Consider the following 20,010-nt stretch of genomic DNA (forward strand, 5'->3'; position numbering starts at 1 on the left):
CATATAGTGGGGCGGGGGGACTACACAAATTGTTTCACCTTGTAAAAGGGTGAAAAGGTTACTGAGCACATGCTTCTACAGAAAACTACAAAATGAGTAAAAACAATGAATTTCACACACATAAACAAAGAAAAAAATTAGTATAAATGCCACATTTCTCCATATTCTAATGCAAATTCCTATATCTTATAAAGGGTAGGCTAATTTACTCTTGGTTACTGAGAACTTTCTTCTTTTAGGTTATGTTGAAGAATCTTTGGTGACTGCATGACCATACTACTAATTAGGATTGTGTAGGTATTTTTTCCTTCTTCATGGATTTTATGCAGAAAGAAAAAAAATGGAAGTGGTAAGAAAACTTAGGAAGGTTATGAGTGAAAGACAATGACATCTTGATTCCCATTAAATTCCTTGAATGAGGTAGGGTGATGGCATGATAAAACCTCATCTGGAAGCACCCTCAATGCATCTTCAGGAGTTTCAGGAATATGTGTGCCTCAGAGGCCCTGTCCTGGAGGGTGTGTTTGAGTGTCTCCCAAGTAAGGATATTTATTAGGGATGTCAGAGAATTTCGCCACGAATCTCGGGGAGGCTGAATGCCAGCGCATTCGGCCCCCCGAAATCGGTGGCGAAACGGTCTGCCCCCCCGCCCCCCCTAGGACGGGACTTACCTTGGGCAAATCCTCCTGGCGGCAGCGGCTCCAGCGGCGGTTCGGCGGCGGCGGCCGGTCTTCCGACCGGCTGCCACCGCCACCATTTCCAGTTAAAAAAAAAGAAGTGATAGGCTACATAAAGATTTACGTAGCCTATCATGGCTAGATTTTTAAAAAATACCGTGATAGGCTACGTAAATGTTTACGTAGCCTTTCACGGCGGAGTAAAAAAAAACCCCAAAAAACCGCGCGTACGCAAATGGCGGCGCCCATGGGCGCCGCCATTTGCATTCCTTATTTTGGCACGTGTAGTCTACATAAATATTTACGTAGACTACAGCGAAAATAAGGGGAACACAAATAGCATAGCGTCTACTATGCTATGGTTCTTGCCACCAATTAACAAAAAAGGTAAAAAATCAAGAATAACCTACCAGTAGAATATCAAGAATAAGCTACAACAGGAGTATTCAAACTACAGAGTTGGAAGGGAGCATTTAGGCCATTGAGTCCATCCCCCTGCTCAGTGCAGGAATCCAGTTTAAAGCATTCCTCAAAGATAAGTGCCTGGTCTTTGCATGTACAGTTCCAGTGATGGAGAGACCACCACCTCCTTGGGCAGTTGGTTCCATGGTCTTACCACTGTGACAGTTAGGAAGTTTTTCCTGATGTTCAACTGAAATCTGCTTTCCTGTAACTTAAGCCTGTTATTTTGTGTCCTACAGTCTTAGATGACAGAGAACAGGTTGAGGCTGTCTTCTGTACTTTAGGTACTTGAAAAGTGCTATCCTATCCTCCCACCCCACCCCCTCAGTCTTCTCTTCTCAAGGCTAGACATGCCCAGTTCCTTCAATCTTTCCTTGTAGGACTTAATTCCTAGTCCCCTGATCATCTTTGTTGCCCTTCTCTGAACTCATCTTTAGATTTGATAAGCATTCCCCCCACCTCTTGAACTCATTTTCCTGTTGGGTTTTCCTGCCATAGAATCATACTTATAATAAACTCAGAGCACTGATAATAAGGTTTCCTGAAGCCCAAGGGAGTTCATGACAAAAGTTTGATGCTGCTTCATGGTCAGCAGAGTCACATGTTTTCTTGGCTATGTCAAAAGTGTTGTTGAAAACAGTATAATTTTGCATTTCTTGCAGTTGCCTCCCAACACAATAAGTTTCAACGCTGCCTCAGTATCCGGGTTCTTCTGCTGCAGCAATTATGTTACAGATTTAAAGTATCCTAGTACTTTTAGCATGGTTTCAGTAAGGAAGGGAAAAGAAAGACTATTGATCTGATTGAGCAATCCAATAGTTCAGTTTTTAGATGAGAAAAATTTTCACATGGGGAAGACGCACTGATTAATTTGGGTGTAGAAAGAATGGAATTTTCATCTGAATGTATAACTGTAACTGAATCCAAGTGTCCAGTCCATCATTGAACCAACAGATGTTTTAAATAACGGCCTTTATAAATCTGAGCAACATGCCCCTTCTTAAAAAATATGTACAACTGTCCGCATAAGTCAAAATATCCCCTCATCTTCAAGAATAGTGTCAATGGCACATACTGATAGGAATATGTGGGCAGATTCCAGTGTGGCACCACCCCCAAATAATAGCATCTGCACCTTTAAGAAGAAAAACATAGGCTTTCCTGTTGGTTTTCTAAAACGTCTGTGATACATTTAATTATTTGTTTGTAAAACATTTAGCAGGGGGGCCCTAGGCCCCCCCAACCCCCTGGCTATGGGGCCCGCATGTATAGTAGTCCTGCAGACTGCATTCCTCAACCAAACCGCAAGCAAAGCCTCCGCCAATCTTAAATCCTGGGTTGATCAGTAAAGGGGAAGGCGATCCTTCAAATATCTGGGTCCTGAGCTGTTTAGGGCTCTGTACACTAGTACTGTCATATTGAATTGGCCCCATTAGCTCACTGGCAGCCAGTGCAGAGATTGCAAAGCTGGTGTAATAAGTTCTGAGCATAATTTGTCACAGGAGAAAAGACCTATTAGGTCCTTCCAGTCTTTGTCGGAGTCCTCTATTGTCTACTATCCTGTCCCCCTTTTCCAAAGGTGAGGGGTTTTTCGTCCTTCAGAAGCAGCTGATAGAAGGTTTAAGGGTGCAAGCATAATTGAGGCTGGGGGTGGGGTGCTGCTTAAGGTGGGCTGTGCCCACCTTGATCTGCACACAACAATTCAAGCAGGGGGATTTGTATAGTCAAGCAACCGTCCTTGAACGTTTGCCCCATTCTGGCTAATTATTAAGTGCTTTTAGTGAATCATACTGTTGATTCACTTCTTTTCTTTTTTTAAAAAAGAGTCTTTATAATGGCTTTATTATTGAATGTTTTATTTTTATGTATAGTGCCCCAAGCACTATTTGGCAGGAAAGTGCTATTTGAATGAAACTGTTATTATTTTGAAGGAGAAGCTTCTGAAGCAATATAAATGTGTGCTTGAACATATATTTTAAACTCTATATTTTGTGTATTCATGTATATAGTTCCTTGAAAAACAACTAAAAGGATAATCACCTTGGGGGAAGAGTGTTAGGTATGGTTGGATTTTCCCCCCCTTAAAATGCTCATACTCTAGATACGTTAGGAAGAAAAAAACATGCAAGTAACTTTCTCTGTCACTTCCAGTGGAGTACATAAATCTGTGTAGCTCAACATTTCACAGGGTGGATTTTGTAATAATATTAGCTGTGTGGCCTGGCCTGGCCTGGCCTGGCAAGTGGGGTAGAGCAACTCAGGTCTTGTTCTACATAAGGGGGAGCTCAGTCAAGAGACTGAGCTATAAACTCAGAAGTCCTTAGTTCAAATCTCACCCATGCTATAAATTCACCAGATATGCTTGAGCAAGCCCTATCTTGGTGTCCCTCCTTTCTTGCCTCTGTTATCAGTCCTTGTAATAGTGAACTTGGGTGATGAGTGCTGACAGAAATGGAGCTGAAACAAGGACACTGAGAAACAAGATGGAGCATATCTGCATGTTTGAGTGAGCCCTGAGATTCAGAGAAGTAGAAACAAATCTGAAGAAGAAGAGGAAAACCAGTCTATGAAGACTTAATTTGCTCAGCAGCCACAGAATGTTGAATGTTAGTTGGAAAAGTAACTGAAAACTGGGGTGGGGAGGTATAGAATAGCATGCTGGAATGGGGTATGGTTGGCTGGCTATAACCCTGAACAGGAGCACTCCTATTAGGAGATGAAGATGCATTGCAGCATTTTGTTGCAGGTCCACCTCTATGACTATAATAGTGATGTACCTTAAATGTGGTTGGTAAGATTACTGAGATATGTGAAGCATTTCTGGTATGAGGGATAGTGGTGGACTTCACTAGGAAGATGAGGTAGAAATTCCCATTAAGTCATGGATCTCATTTGCTTATGTTGGGCCATCAGTGTTGGATGAGGATATAATGGGGTAATCCCAAATATCTTTCAGCTCTGTGGAGGGAGGAGGAGGATCATAATCCTCATAAGAAATGTAAATTCATGAATATACAGGAGAAAAACTTGCTAAATTCCTAGGGTGAAAAGCCATTAGGATATCTTGCAAGCAAATCTCCTTGGGTGCTGCCATTTCCATGGCCCTCCTTTCTTTGTATGTCACACAAGAGTCTTTATGTGGCACGGGTGTGTTGTTTCTGGGTAATGCAGGCCCATGGCATACCTCTAGGCATACTGCCCACAGTGCCCAGTCCAGGATCTCTCTCAACTATTTTAATGCAACATCTTGCCTGTGCAAAAGCCCATGTATCGGTTCTTAAATATTCTGAAAGTGGAGCAACTGTCAATAGAACCAGGCTATTAAACTACCATCTTGAGAACACATGGAAGTAAATTCCTTTGAAATTAATAGTAGATGTTAATTCAAGTACATGTGTTTACGATTATAGTGCAAATCAAGTTCATCAATATTTTTTTACAGGTTAGTCTGGGTAAGGCCTACCCCTCTCTGTTTGTTTGTGGGAAATTGATAATTCAAAAATATCAATATGGGTATTAATTTTGGGAAGAAACAATACTTAAAGTCTTAATTTTAACTGGTCTTCTAAAAAGTGTTAAAGGCTTTCGGGCATGGATTAATAATTGATTCTATGTGCAGAGTATGCTAGCACTAAAAAATAAACTGAACGTGGCAAGGATTTCAAGAGGCTGCCGCGTATTGCTGTTGTGCTTCACTGCTTTTATCCACTCTCAAATTGTTTGCACAATGTTGCTGTGCCCAAGGGCTGTGTGTCAGAATAATTCCCTTATTTTATAAGGAAAAGTGCGGAACCTTTCCTTGGGTGCAAATGGTAACGTTTCCAGGGTACATTATTCCTGAGTTAGGCTGATCCCCCCCCAATTCCCAGGTTACCCCCATACCTTGCTTCTGATTCCCAAGATACTTGGGAATATAAAAATCCACCTTAGTTGAAGATCTGAACAGTGGGATTAAAGCAAAAGGAAGGGTTTCAGGTCTAAATGATGACTTGGATCCTAAGAACTGCAAGTAGTGTTCCACTTAGAGAACAGAGGTTTCACACCTCCTTCCTGCTGCAGCCCACTCTGGCCCTTCAAAGCTGCTCTTGAGGGTCAGAATCGCTTCTGGGATAGCATTTGAGGTTGAAGGAGCGGGGGCACTACAGTGTCAGGGCATCCGGAATCCAAGCCCATGCACCCTTCCACAAATCATGGGCTAATAATCTCTCTTGCCCCTTTCTAGATCCAGGTTAAATAAAACAGCTGATTCACAGAATTTTGGTGTCAATTGTTCAGTCTCAATCTGTAATCTGGAGTAATTACAGTGTGCATAATGTCTCAATTTCTCAATCAATGTATGGGGAAATAGATATGTGGAAATCTTTGCTTTTGGTATGGAGTTGGACCATGATGATCTGGTCCTTTTCTTGTAATGCTGTGATGGAAAAGGAATGTTCATGATGGTTTTATTCCAACATTGATCATGGCATTCTGAGAGATTTTGGCTAGTCACTTGCCTAAAAAAGCTGTCAAGTTAAAATTGTGTACTTCATTGTAACATTCACGCTTGTCACAATAAAGTTGCATTTATGAAGAAGGATAAGTCAGATCCTGCTCTTCGCTTGTTCAAGATTCTCTGAAGGACTTACTAACTTGAAGTTTGACCATTTTTTTTGCTAATTTTACAGTACTTTGTGGTGAGTGGAATAAGTGTTAAGAAGTGTTTGCATTATTTAGTGATGACTTTGTAACGGTCCTTTTTATTTTTTGCTTTTTCCTAGGACCGGAATCGGCCCTATGATACTTTTAACTTGCACTCTTTGGAAAACTCATTAATGGATATGATAAGGACTGATCATGAGCCTCTTAAAGGTAAACACTACCCTCCCAGTGGCCCACCAATGAGTTTCGCTGATATAATGTGGAGGAATCATTTTACAGGTTAGGAATATTCATATGTTCATACTCGCTTTAAAAGAAAACAGCTTTTTTTTTTGCTGCTATAACATTTAAGTGTTACACTTTTTTTTGGCTAGTAAACAAGTTGCTAAATGTTTAATGCTACCCTTTGGCTTCATAACCTCAGTTAACTAAGGGGAAAAGTAAGTATGCAATGTGATTAATGATGCAATCGAATGTTAAACCATGTTTTCTGTAGAGGATCTTTTTTCTCCTTCAGAAATGTCTTAGGCCTTCAACTTTAATTTTTCAACCAAAGAAACATACAAAATAGAGAAGTTAGATATTTTGTTCTTTCTTGAAAAGGGTAATACTTAGTTTTTAATATTTTCAAATCATTGTTTAGAAGTCTTAACAATAATTTTAATGCTTACAATGTGGATGCAAGAAGCAGATCTCAAATGGTTGGGAATTGGTTGGGAGAGAAATTACATTATGGAAAAAAAAGACTTTCTTAGTGGATGTAATGAAATATTGATGATCTCTTCAGCTAAGCATATCAGAATGTTCTTTCAGCTCCAGTGATAAAGATTAAACTACTTCTAGCACTCATCATAAACCATATGAGTGAGTGGTTTGGGCAGTTTTTAGTTTAATAATTCATACTAATGTCTAGTACCACATCAATCTCTTCAATCTTTAGTTAAACACATGGTGTAGCCTTTAGGAATTATTTAACTCTGAGAACAGAGAGCAGTACAATTCTTCAATATATATTGTCACAAATATTCAATAAATAAATGTTGAGTTAAACATAATTGTTTATCAAACTTGGGGATCAGGCATCCAGGCAAGTTGTTAGTGTTAGACAAGGGACAAGATGTTCGAGGTCTAGGGACACCTGGGATCGGACTGCTCAGAGGAAGCAAATGGTGAGTTCTGAACTTTCACTAGCTCTGATTAAGGATTAAACAAGATCCATGGATCACACAGGATTTATTTGTGGTCATATCAAAATTGGTTTTTATAGGAAGGTTGAGGGTTGGGCAAGGGAGGATGGGAACTAGTTCAGAGAGCAGTGAAGTACTTCTGGGTTTTTGCCTGTTGTCACCAATAGAACGTTCAGGACTAGAGCCTCATGTAAAGACCATACTGAAAGGGTTTTTCGTTTTGGGGTGACTTGTTTAACTGAGATGAACTGGCTAAAAGTTTTATGTACCTTTTGTTTCCCACAATTCTTGTTTCAGTCTACAGTGCTTCAATCATGAATTTCTCCACAAAGCTAGTAATTCCTTTGGGAAATATCATAGAATTGAATTTTAGTTCCAAAAAAGCTTAGTTGTAGGACATGCAAACATAATGACATGAAACACTGTCTTGCAAATAGAGAGGGATAGGTGGCTAGAGCCGTAAATAATCAGGGTGTGATGGTAATTGCTAATGTGAATCTGGTATTTCGTAATGAGTATACTGTATGCTGTTTAAGTTTGTGTTGAGATATGATATGGATTTCAGATAACTAAACTACCCTATGTCTTCCTAAATGCAAGTCTGCACTATACATAATGCTTACATCTCCTCTCAGTTTGTATGTTTCTGCTATGAAGCTGCTCAGGGATGGGCACAGGCTTGGAAGGATCTGTTCTTTGATATTTTCCTTGCTACTGGAGAAGAATGAGAAACCACATAGTATTTTTATCCCCCAAAATCTAACTCCATTAAAAACATGGATATGAGGAATAGGCAGGCTACAACAGTAAACCTCTGTGACATTATTTGGGAATCTCAGTGCAAGTTCTTGTCTTTGTGTGCTGAGCCTACAGAACAGGTTTCAGTTACATATGTGAGACTTTGGGCTGTTACAATGTTAGAAAGGCTACTCTTTAGCCTTCTTTCCTATAGCCACCCAGTTGGTGCCATGTGAGCCAAGATTATTTCTGAGTGAAGATGTGAATTTGCAAGCTTACTTCACAAACAAAAGGCCAGCTTTCTTTTATTTTTCTGACATTGGTAACTAATAGGATCTGGTTTCTGCCAGAAGAAAACTGTATGCGTGAACTGAATGGAAACTTAGGTCTAGGCCTCTTTGTATGGTCAAAAACCTATGCCTCAAACTGCATGTGAGGGCTCACATGATGGAAATGCGCCCTCACAAAAAACATTCCTAAACATAGCTAGCATGCCAAGGAAAAGGTTCACTGAAATGTAGTTTTCTAAATGCCCAGACTTTTTTTTTAATATATAGTGAAGCATTCAATCCTGTGAGCCTGAATCTGCAGTGGTACAACCCAGATGCAGGTTGCATCAGCAAAGAGTAGGGTTAAAATGTGTTCTAGTCCATAGTGCAGTATGGCCTAGATGCTGCTGCACCATAAAGTGTTTATTCACCCACCGACCCACATATGTCTTAAAAGAAGTAGTAGAAGAGTAATATCAGAATTAGTCCTTACAATCAGGACTAATTAATACACTTATTGTCCATTAATACACTTATTGTCCATGAATATAAAAATGTGATGGGTCCAGGGCCAGCCCAACCATAAGGCAGAGTGAGACATCCACCTCAGGCAGCAGATGCTGTGGGATGGTGGGGAGGTGTTGGAGGACGGAGCTGTGCATGCTATGTGACCTGCTCTGCAACCCCTAAATTAGCCTGCTGTTTTCAGGTGGGCTGGAGGACCCTGTCCTACCACCAGTGTTAAAATAAGATTCAACTACTAGTATCTTTTACTTCTGCACATGGAATGGTAGGAAGGGAGAGAATTTTGCCCTTTCCCTCAGGCAGCAAAATGGATTGTTCTTAATGTCTGCAAGGGCAGCATGAGCTGTGCACTACTATAAGTCTAAAAAGAACTAATTGACTTGTGTGTCTATGTGCCAGGCGCTTAAGGCAGGTTTTCATGTGCAGTTATGATATCAATGTCAGTGGATATTTTGTATGTCCAGTGCTCCCCAAAAGGTATTGACATGCCCATCTGAACTGAGTGTTTGCAGAAACACTAAAGGGCTACAAAAATCAGTGAATGCCGTTGTTGTAAATATACATATGAAGCTGCCTGAAGTTTCTTTGACCTGCTTGCAGACACATCCCTACTCCCTAGGGAGGTTAGATTGGCTTCTTCCTTGTTTAGTTTCAGGTGGACCATTACATCCTTTATTTCACCTGACACTTTTAAGTGATTTTAAATGTAATTCTGCTGTTTTGAATGTAGCTGTTCCTCCTGTTTTAGGGTGAAATCCTATGGCCGCTAGTCAGTGGCTAGACGGCCATAGGATAGGTCGGTTCCCGGGAACTGACCTCAGACCACGTGCTCCGAGGTCAGTTCCCTGAGAACCGACCTCCACCCCCTCCCAAGCTGCCTCATAGGCAGCGTGGATTGGCCCCACGCTCGTAAAAGGAGTGCGGAGAGGTGAAAATGGGGCATTCCTGGGGGCGGGGCAGGCGGTAGTGCTGTTCTGATGCCTCCTATGCATTGTCCGGCATTCACCCCCCCGACTTCCCATGGCTAGACAGCTGAAATCGACTGTCTAGCCGTGAATGCAGGGCAGCTGAAGAGTGGAGGGGACAATCCCCTTCATGCTGCTCCTGCCCTGCATTGGATAGGCGGTCGCCTCCAAGCTTGGAGGCAGCCACCTATCCCGATAGTATTGCGCCCTCTATTTGTTTAGCATTTATGTTTGTTATGAAGTTTTAATATGTTTTAATTGTATATATTTTAATGTGTATGTTACCTTGGAGGGCTTTTTTGGGCCAAAAGGCAAGTCATTTTATAAATAAACAAATAAATAAATAATGGTCTAGCTTTTCCTAAAAGAGTCAGTCTTCAAACTTGTAAACTTGTTCTGTTGTTTCAGAGAGACAGGTGGTAGAAAGGCAAGAAAAGTGCAGTGTAGGCTTGTGAATTTGAGGCCTAGTTTTGGTAGAAAGCTGGGATAAAGATGTTGTATTTGAATAAGTACTCCCTGAGTGCTGGCCTATCATATGGGGCTTAAGCAACAGTATGAGACATTCTGGACTTTCTGGGCAATACCCAATTGGACACTAGCATTAACATAAATTATGCACTAGTGTAAGGGACCTCTAGCGCAAAACCAATAGCGTTAGTAGGTGGGACGGTTTTCTGGGGAATCCCGTCATGCCAGCTAAAGCTATTGGCATTGTGATAGAGATCCCTTATGCTAACGCAACATAATTTAAATTAGTGTTAGTGTCCAACTGGATATTGCCCCCTGTAACAAGGCATCTTGAAATATGATGGCATTTTGGAAAAGTCCAATATTGCTTTAATGAGAGCTATCTGTCTAGTACTGTTCATAAGCAGCACACAATTAGTAAATTGGGTCAGCTTGCCTAGTTCTTGCCATAGTGCTGCAAAGTATGCTAGTCTTATTAACCTCTCTTTCTAGAAAAATAAAAATTTGAATTTGTAATGGGAGACATGAATAGGAAGCATGAGCTCAGCCAAGTCAGATATCCTTCTGCCAAGTATACAGGCTTGGAAGGTTTAATTCAGAGCCAATATGACTTCTTAGATAAAATGTCAGCTTGCCACTGGGCAGTGTGACAAGTTCTCAGCACCTATTCTTCTTTGAAGTCATCCCTGACTGATTTCTGGGTCCTTTGTTTAGGCAGCTGTGCATGAATATAGCACTGATTTTGCTGGGAACTGTTTTGTTCTGGAGAAGAGAAAACCCACTTGGTCAGATTCAGATACTGAGATGGAATCTGTGCTGAACCCTGAAGTAAATAAAATCTCCCACTATCTTAACTGTTCCTATTATAGGTTTAGAAATCATAGGAAGCAGCTCTGAATGCCAAAATACCTAAATGTCTAGGAGCTTTTATTCTCCTTAAATAAAAGTTCTTGATTAATCTCCAGCTGCTTGGCGCAGCCTAATTCAAGCACCTTATTGTTCTTTCTGATCACAGAGGCCTAAAGATGAACAATTAAAATTTTATCACAGTCTAACTGGTTAGGACATCGGTAGTTTAGACTGTAACAATGCGATACTAATAACTCATCACAGTATCTTAATAATAGCAAACACAGATCTTGTATGTGATTGGGATATATGTACTCCCAATTTTGAGTTTGGGGAGAGTTTTGGCTTAGCTGCTGTCATCTTTTTTTCCCACTGAAAAAGGAAGATGACTGTGTTTGATGTACTTTCTCCTAGTGGATAGGGAGCTGGAACTCTTTAATGCAGAAGAAGAAAGGGAGTGCTGCCAACCAGTACTGGCTACCACCTATGCAACTTGAAGAATAGGAAGTCTTAATCTGCTAAAACCTATGGTTTGTCAGTTGTCCATCTGATGAAGGAATAATGCAGCTAGGCAACTTGTGGCCCTCCAGATGATTTGGCCTACAACTCCCATCAGCTCTAGCCAGTGTAGCCAATGATGAGGCATCATGGGAGTTGTAGGCCCAGACATTTGGAGGGCTACGTTACCCATCCCTAGAATAAGGATTTTATCTCATTTGACTTGATATTGTTGCTCATATATTTGGGTGACATGCCTTGTTTCTTTAGTTGTTCTAGTCCCCACTTGGCCATGAAGCTCACTGGGTGACTTTGGGCCAGTCACTGACTCTCAGCCTAACCTACCTCACAAGGTTGTTGCTAGAATAAAATGGAGAGGAGGAAAACTATATAAGCTGCCTTGGGTTCCTTGTAAGAAGAAGAAAAAAAAAAAAAGGCAGGATATAAATGTAATAATAAATAAATAAAAATAAATTTTATTTAACTCCCAGCGGTCTCCCATTCAAGGAAGTGAGCAGGTCCACCCCTGATTGCCTTCAGTGACACTACAGCATCAGGTGCTCCAAGATGGCCCTCTGAATACTGTTTATAAATTACATTTGCCTGTATTATAAGGCACAGCTCTTAGGATAATGTCTGTAAAACATAGTGTTTGGAGGGAGCCATCTTCTTCTTTCTGATATTTCACTTTAACTTCTCAATATTATTTACTTCCTTTGAGCTGATTGACACAACCAAAAGTGCCCTTCAGTATGCAGGAAACCTTGTGCACGTTGCAGTCGACTGGCAATGCAATGACATTTATACTTGCTGTTCAATGCATAGTAGTGTGACCAGTTTTCCATTTCTTTCTCATAATTATTTGAACAGCAGTGATGGTATATGAGAGTGCATTCCTACAGGTGATTTTCCCTGCAAGCTCCTGTGGTGCATGCTGAATTTGCAAAGCACCAGTGGCCAACATTTGACCAAATGAAACCTAGGTAGCTTTGCTAAAATGTTACCATTGTAACTGCTGAACAGTGTTTCCATAGCAAGTAGTTATCCTCTCACCTGTTATTGCCTTGATTCTTTATGGTCCATAGTGTTTAACATTATAGGAGGAAAGAGTTCTATTTCTCAGCAGTACCTCATGAGCAGGATCTTCAATTGTGAGAATTTTGCTTTAGGCGCAATCATCCTGATAAGGAACTCATTTTTGCACTTCTGGACTATGGTGTGTTGAAGTTTAGGAATAGCAGAGAAATTTCATTGCTGTTCCATTTGTGCAAAATCTTTGGCAACCTATTTTAACATCAGGACTTTATACAGGCCCAGGGGCTTGTGGGATTTTTTACTCTTTTCTTTGAATGGTAGATTCCCAAAGCCATATCACAAACATCTTTAAAATAAAAACTGCTTTTGAAGCTTAGTTAGTTAAAAGCAGTCTGCCATTGAGCTGGGGCCTGTGAAGACTACTGATGGAAAGAAACCAATGGAAAACTCTCTTGGGATTGTGCATAGATATATGATTAACTGGATTCTGGTCCATTTAATCAAGCTAATATATTCTATATGTCTGTGGTCATTCTGTGTGAATTTTTCTTTGGGAAGATATTAATCTGTCACACATCCTATTTTAAATGCTTATTTAAATGTGACTTTCGGTGGTAAGAACTGCCTTTTTAAAAGTTCTGAAGGTTAATGGTACTAAATAAACTGTTAAGAAACCCCAGGTACTATAGTCAAATTTTAAAACCAAAACTATTTCTGAAAAGATGCACCTTAACTTGGTTTCCAGAAACTTAAAAAGAGAGGTGCATGGGTATACCACCTGTAAAAATTTATTCCAGATTGTAACAGTAAATAATAATTGTTATTTACTGTTACAATCTGGAATAATTTTTTTAATCTATTGTAACAGTACATAACAAATAAAAGTAAATGCTCTCCTCCTAGCTGTCACTGATCTTTCTTCCCCAGTGGAAAGGATTTGGAACAATGCTTTTCCATCAGGGCTTAAGAGAGCAGGAAGGGCATATTAGAGAAAGATACTTTCTAAATTATACAGGCTCTGTTTGATCCTAAAGTGCGCACACGCAGTAAAAGACAAATAAAAGGTAAAGGTGTCCCCAACCAGTCGTGTCCAACTTTCGGGTGTGGTGCTCATCTCCATTTCTAAGCCGAAGAGCCAGTGCTGTCCGAAGATGCTTCCGTAGTCATGTGGCCGGCATGACTGAACACCGAGGTGCACGGAACGCTGTTACTTTTCCCGCTGAAGCGGTACCTATTTATCTACTTGCAATTTCTTGCTTTCGAACTGCTAGGTTGGCAGAAGCTGGGACTGAAGACGGGAGCTCACTCCGTCACGTGGCACTCGGGTCTCGAACTGCTGTCCTGCCGACCTTCCAGTCTGCAGTTCAGCGTCTTAACCACTAAGCCACCGCGGCCCCAAAAGACAAATACACATCTATTAATCTAAGGCCAACTGATTGACCTGGTTTGCATGACACAGTGGGCTCATCATGTGTTATTTAATCCACAATGAGCCATGGTGTGTGCTGGATGCCATTTTGAATGTGCAACCCCCAATGCGGTTGCAGCATGTTGTCCAAACCTGGACATCGGGGGTTATGCGAGTGGGCACAAGTTACGTAAAGGACCACATTCACCGGTATCAGCCTCTCCACACTGTGAGATCATCAGCAGATGTCCTTCTCTCTTGCTCACTGCCAAGGGCAGTTAGGTTGATGAGTACAAGGGAGAGGGCCTTTTCTGTAGTGACCCCTGCTAGCCTCTCTCTTTCTGTTACTCCAGAAGCTGTAGCACATTTCTTGTCTGCCAGGCTGTAGTTAAATCTCTAGTTAAACTACTTCCATGTAGTTGAATTGTAATTGTAACTACTTTATGAAAAGTAGTTCAAATTACTTATTTGTTGGTAGTTAGGTTACTGCTATTACTACTGCTAAATTTCATTTATTAAGGGGGGAACCATTTTTTAAAAATTTGTATTGAAAACTCCATATAAGTACCACTAGAAATACCATATTGGACACTAAGAAGTATATTAGCATGCCTGCCATCACCAGCAGAGTTTGTGGAGTAAATTGGAGATTTCTTTTATCTCTCAGCCTCCCAACCACCACCTGCAGTGTGGAGATAACAACAATACTGAGAACATGGACAATCTGTTTTGGATATTTGGGGCCTATCACATTTTCCCTTGATCCTTGCCTATTCTGGCTATTGAGATCTACCAGCAGTGGGTTGATTTTGTTTTCATATGTTATTGCTTTTATTTGAATTGTACACCACCTTGGTGACATCTGTAGAAATGTATATAAATGTTAATAAACATGAATAAATAAATTGCATGGTCCCCACTGACTTGAAGAGAAGCAGTTGTGAGGCCTTAATTTAAGAAACAAAATTTAGATAATTATCCTCCAGTGTCTAAGGGAATTGGCAGACAACCTTGGAGTACAGACAGGTTGATAAAAGGAGTCAGTGCTCCTTTAGATACTTGGTTTTCAATTAGGCTTGGAAGCAAATGGGCGACACTGAAGCTCTCTTTAAAACTGGAAAGATGTGTTGCAAGCAAGTTATAGAAGTTAAAACTCTGGTAGCTGCATTCTGAATTGTCTTATAAGGCAGACCCCACCTATAATGAATTGCAGGAAATCAGCCATGAGGTTACCAGAGCATAGATAAATGCTTTCTAGTGCAAGAAACAATGTGACATTATTTCTGATACTTTGTGCCTCCCTCTGTTGTTAGGTTTTAATAAATGTGTTACTGTGGTGGCTTTCTCTGTTAGTTCCTAGAATTTCTGGTTGCCACTGGCGACCATATTTCTAGACCACTGCTCAGTGCTATGACATTACCTATTTTCTCTCACTACATGTTGCCAGGGGAGAGGGGAGGATGAAATGCAAGGCTGCTGCTTCCAGAGGCAGCCAGACTTTAGGAGAAGTTCGTCGGCAGATTTGCAGCTTTAGAACCAAGACTTAAAATGGTCTGACTTGAAGCGCTTCCATTTTTATCTGAATGTGCTTGAACAGTCCTAATTTCTATGACTCTGTAGAGGTTCTGCAGGTAGTAAGACATGAATGATGATTGAAGTCCTTGCTCTTGCTGGAACTGGTGATATTAAATAGATTTATAAGTGCAAAACAAAGGGTTGTATCCAATGTTAGTCCTACTTAAAGGAGACCCATTAAAATGAATGGGACTTAAATTAGTCATGACTAACTGATGTCCCATTCATTTCAGTGGGTTTACTCTAAGTAAGACTAACATTGGGTACAACCCATTGTGTCTAGTCTGTGTTTTGTTTGCCTAGCTTTTGGCAGTGTTACTGCCTAAATTAAAATTGGTGTGCTAGATGATATTGCACTCAGCAGTATGAAAGCTGAGTAAGGTCTATATTCTTTCCACTTCAACCCACATACAGATAGCTGTATAATTATGTAAACAAGTATTTCATCCATAAGGAATACACATCTTTTTTTCAATATTTTATTGCCCTTCTGCTTCAATTTTTTTTCTTGCATAATACCAGTGCATCACTCTAATAATGGTAACAAGAACAAGTTGATGCTGACCCTGCTTTTTCATACCTTTAAAAAAAAATTACTATGGATATTGCTATGACTCACTTTGGGCCTGGAAATATATGTCACAGTGGAGTGAATGGGGTGGGGGAAGGCTTGTAATGGTTATCTCAACTATCAAAAAAAGCATTTATGACCCTTGAATTCTTCTCTGACTTAGATTAAAATCCTCTGGCAGATATGGGGGAGGGGCTGAGTTGATCTTCCACTTTACACCAGGTGTTGGAGATGGAAGCAGCAGCAAGAATTTCTTGCTGCATATCTCTTGCTGCTTATGAGCATCTCCAGAGCTTGGTATGAAGTAGGACATATCCCTCTTATGAGGTGTGTGTGTTTGCGCATGCATGAATCCATGTGTCTGTCTCTCTGTGTCTATGTCTGTCTCCCAGCTGGCAGCGAGTGGGAGACCTGCTCCCCTCTTCAAGTCAATTGCAGTGTACAGAGAACATGCGAAGAGGGTGTCTCTCTCTTTGTGCTGGGTGTATGGGCAGAATGCTAGTAGAAAGTGCTTGGTGGTCATCACTGGTCACCTGGTGACCAGATTTCTGGACCACTGCTGCCACATTTGATTGTACATTTGTGTAGAGGAGGAAATTGGGTTTCAGTTCCCTGCTTTATGGTTTGTAAAATTATTAATTGCTCTGTCCAGTGTACACATTCTAATTGTCCATTGCATAGAATGGATGTAAATGTTGCTGGCTGCTACTATTGTAGATTGCAAATGATCATTTTTCTAACAGGCTATAAATCCTTAAAATGTTTGTTATGGAAAATGCTAGTAGAGTCTACCAGGTAGATCTTTTCCATTTTGTTTACTTATGTAATTATTTTGCTCAGGAATATTGATATTGCTGCCAGTTCTTATTTGTTATAGTTTTCTATTATTATTGAGAACCAAACAGCTGAAGGGTACTGTGGTAAAGATACAGTTAAGTGAAAGACATTCAGTCCCTGTAGGAATTCACAAAATCTCTAATCCAAATCCAGTCAGCTGAGGTCACATGTCTGGAATTGCACAGTTGGTTGCTAACCCTTTTTGGCTCAGCACCACTGGGACTGCCTGCTGGAAAGGCAAAAACTAAAGAGGCCATTGTGTACTTAAAGACGATGTTAATGTCAAGTGTGTTCAAAGTCTCTGTGCGTATAATTTTTCATTGATGAAGGAGAGTGGCCTCTTATAACTTCAATTTTCAAATATTTTATTTCTCAGTATTTTTTAAGGAATTGAGCAGGATACAGGCTTGTTGCTTTCAACATTAAAAGTTAGTTGTTTTAGGTTACCCTTACCTCTCTGATTGAATTTTGAAATCCATCTAATACTGTATATCCTATTTATTTAGAACGTTTTGGAATTGTCCTCCCACTCAATGAGCATTTGAGGCGATGTACAAATGTTTACAAATTATTAAAAAGATGATATACATAAACTACAAAAATCTGTACAAACGATTGTTCAATAAAACCAGGGATTAATATTAAAATCAGAGCAGTATTAACTTTTCAAAGCTCAGTGGAACAATGTTGTCTTCACTAGCCATCTAAAGGACAATAAACAGGAGCTTGACCTAACCTCCCAAGGCCATGCTTTGAGTACCCACCAATCTCCTATCCTTAGGAGGTGGGATACATGACAGGGTCTCAGATGATGAATGAAAACATCTGGCAGGCTCATATGGAAGGAGGCAATCTTTCAAATACTCTGGCCCCAAGCCGTTTAGGGTTTTATAGGTAAGAATTAGCCCCTTGAATTGGGCTCAGAAACAAGCTGAAAGCCAGTGTAGCTGTTTCAAGACCATGTTTTGCACTAACTGAAGCTTCTGAACAGTTCAAGGGCAGCCACACATAGAGCATGTTACAGTAATCTAAGTCTGAGAAAATTAAGGCATGGATCACTGTGGCCAGCACCACCTTTCCCAGGAAGGGCAGCTGCAATTGGTGCACCAGCCAAAGCTGGGCAAATGTACTTCTGCCACCACTGCCACTTGGCCACCACTGTCACCCGACCATCCAGGAACACTGCTGTATCCAAGAGCAGTCCCAGACTGAATATCTGATCATTCAGAGGGAGTGCTACACCATCCAATACAGGTTTTACTCCCAGGTTGGCATGTCTACTGACCAACAGGATCAGGATGTCTTGTCTGGATCAGTCTTTTTGCCCACATTCAGTCTCTCACTGCACCCAGACACCAGTCCATGTCTTCTACACCAGGAGTAGACAATATTTTTGGGCTGTGGGCACATTTGACAATTTGATGGCTGCCCTAGGAGGTGTGGCAGAGGACAAATAATCTGCCCTGAAGACTTGAGTATGAGGCAGAGATGAGGGATGAGTCCCAACACACTGAACTCTTTTGAACCCACGGTTTTCAACACCAGCAGAAACTTATGTCACAGCAATTCCAGATCCTGGAAAGAAAATGTGTTAATTATTTTTTTAAGTGGGAAGGGTACGGCACTTTGCAGACACCAAGTTTTTTTTTGGGGGGGGGATAGGTGTCCATTTAAAAGCCATTTACATAAAAGCACACAGACAATATACACAGACAACATATAACTAAAAACAACTTTGAACAGTCAGTCATGACTAAAGATACATCCAGGACCAATTAAAACTTATCATGCGCTGCCAAATGCCTGGGAAAACAGATAGGTCTTAACCTGGCGCCAAAAAGATAACAATGTTGGTACCAGGTGGACCTTATTGGGGAGCTCATTCCACAGCTTGGGGGCCACCACTGAGAAGGTCCTCTCCCTTGTTGCCACCTTCCAAGCTTCCTTTGGAGTAGGCACCCAGAGGAGGGCCTTATATGCTGAATGCAGAGTATGGGTAGGTTCATTTCGGGAGAGGCGTGCCGTCAGGTATTGTGGTCCCAAGCCGTGTAGGGCTTTATAGGTTAAAACCAGCACCTTGAATTTTGCTTGGAAGCATATAGGCAGGCAGTGCAAGCTGGCCAGAGTCAGTCTTATATGTGCAGACCTTCTAGTCCCAGTTATCAATCTGGCTGCTGCATTTTGCACAAGCTGAAGCTTCTGAACCGTCTTCAAAGGCGGCCCCATGCAGATCACATTGCAGTAATCTACCTTAGAGGTTACCAGAGCATAGACAACTGAAGCCAGGTTATCCCTCTCCAGATAGGGGCACAGCTGGGCCACCAACTGAAGCTGGTAGAAGGTACTCCATGCCACTGAGACCACCTGAGGTGTAAATGACAAAGATGGTTCCAGCAGGACCCCCAAACTACGGACCTGCTCCTTCATGGGGAGTGCAACCCCATCCTGAATAGGTTGAATACCCTCCATCCGGTTAGCAGAACTACCCACCAACAGCATCTCAGTCTTGTCTGGACTGAGCTTCAGTTCATTAGCCCTCATCCAGTCCATTATTGCAGCCAGGCACTGATTCAGCACATCCACAGCCTCACCTAAAGAAGATGAAAAGGAGAACTCCGGATGACTGCACTCAACGGTTTCATGTAGATGTTGAACAGCATGGGGGACAAAACTAACCCCTGTGGAACCCCATACTGGAGAATCCACGGGACCAAACAATGTTCCCCAAGCACCACCTTCTGGAGCCAACCCTCCAACTAGGAGGAGTGAAACCACTGCAGTGCAGTGCCTCCCATTCCCAGCTCAGACAGTCATCTCAGAAGGATACCATTGTCAATGGGATTGAAAGCTGCTGAGAGATCAAGGAGAATCAACAGGGTCACACGCACCCTGTCTTTCTCCTAGAGGTATTAGAGAATTCCACCACAGATCTCGGTGAGGCCGAATGCCAGTGCATTCGGCCCCCCGAAATCTGTGGCGGAAAGGCCTCCCCCCCCGCGGATCCCCCCTGGGGCGAGACTTACCTGCGGCGGATGTTCCAGGTGGCAGCAGCTCTGGCGGCGGCTGCAGCGGTGGCGGCTGCAGCGGCTGGTCTTCCGACCGGCTGCCACCGCAGCCATTTGCAGTCTGGAGGTGTTTTTTTTTCCCCCCCCCAGAGACGTGATAGGCTACATAAAGATTTACGTAGCCTATCACGGCTGGGTTAAAAAAAAAAAAATGCGTACGCAAATGGCGCTATTTGCATTCCCCTTTATTTTCGCCGTAATAGTCTACGTAAATATTTACATAGACTAAGACGGCCAAAA

General features: G+C 41.5%; 1 protein-coding gene across 9 annotated transcripts in view; it reads left to right on the forward strand.

The window, feature by feature from the left end:
* Positions 1-20,010, forward strand: part of CPEB3 (cytoplasmic polyadenylation element binding protein 3) — a 126,395-nt gene that overhangs the window by 28,192 nt on the left and 78,193 nt on the right. For 6 of the 9 annotated variants that reach the window (XM_084845891.1, XM_084845890.1, XM_084845894.1 and 3 more), the window contains one exon: positions 5,900-6,059. In XM_084845891.1, coding sequence (XP_084702017.1) covers positions 5,900-6,059 — 160 coding nt within the window. The remainder of the gene's footprint in view (positions 1-5,899; positions 6,060-20,010) is intronic. The other 3 variants (XM_084845897.1, XM_084845895.1, XM_084845896.1) reach the window with 1 other exon arrangement.

This window comes from Heloderma suspectum, chromosome 3, assembly GCF_057233095.1.
Source record: "Heloderma suspectum isolate Gila_16-S chromosome 3, 16-S_ref, whole genome shotgun sequence".
Classification (NCBI taxonomy): Eukaryota; Metazoa; Chordata; class Lepidosauria; order Squamata; family Helodermatidae; genus Heloderma; species Heloderma suspectum.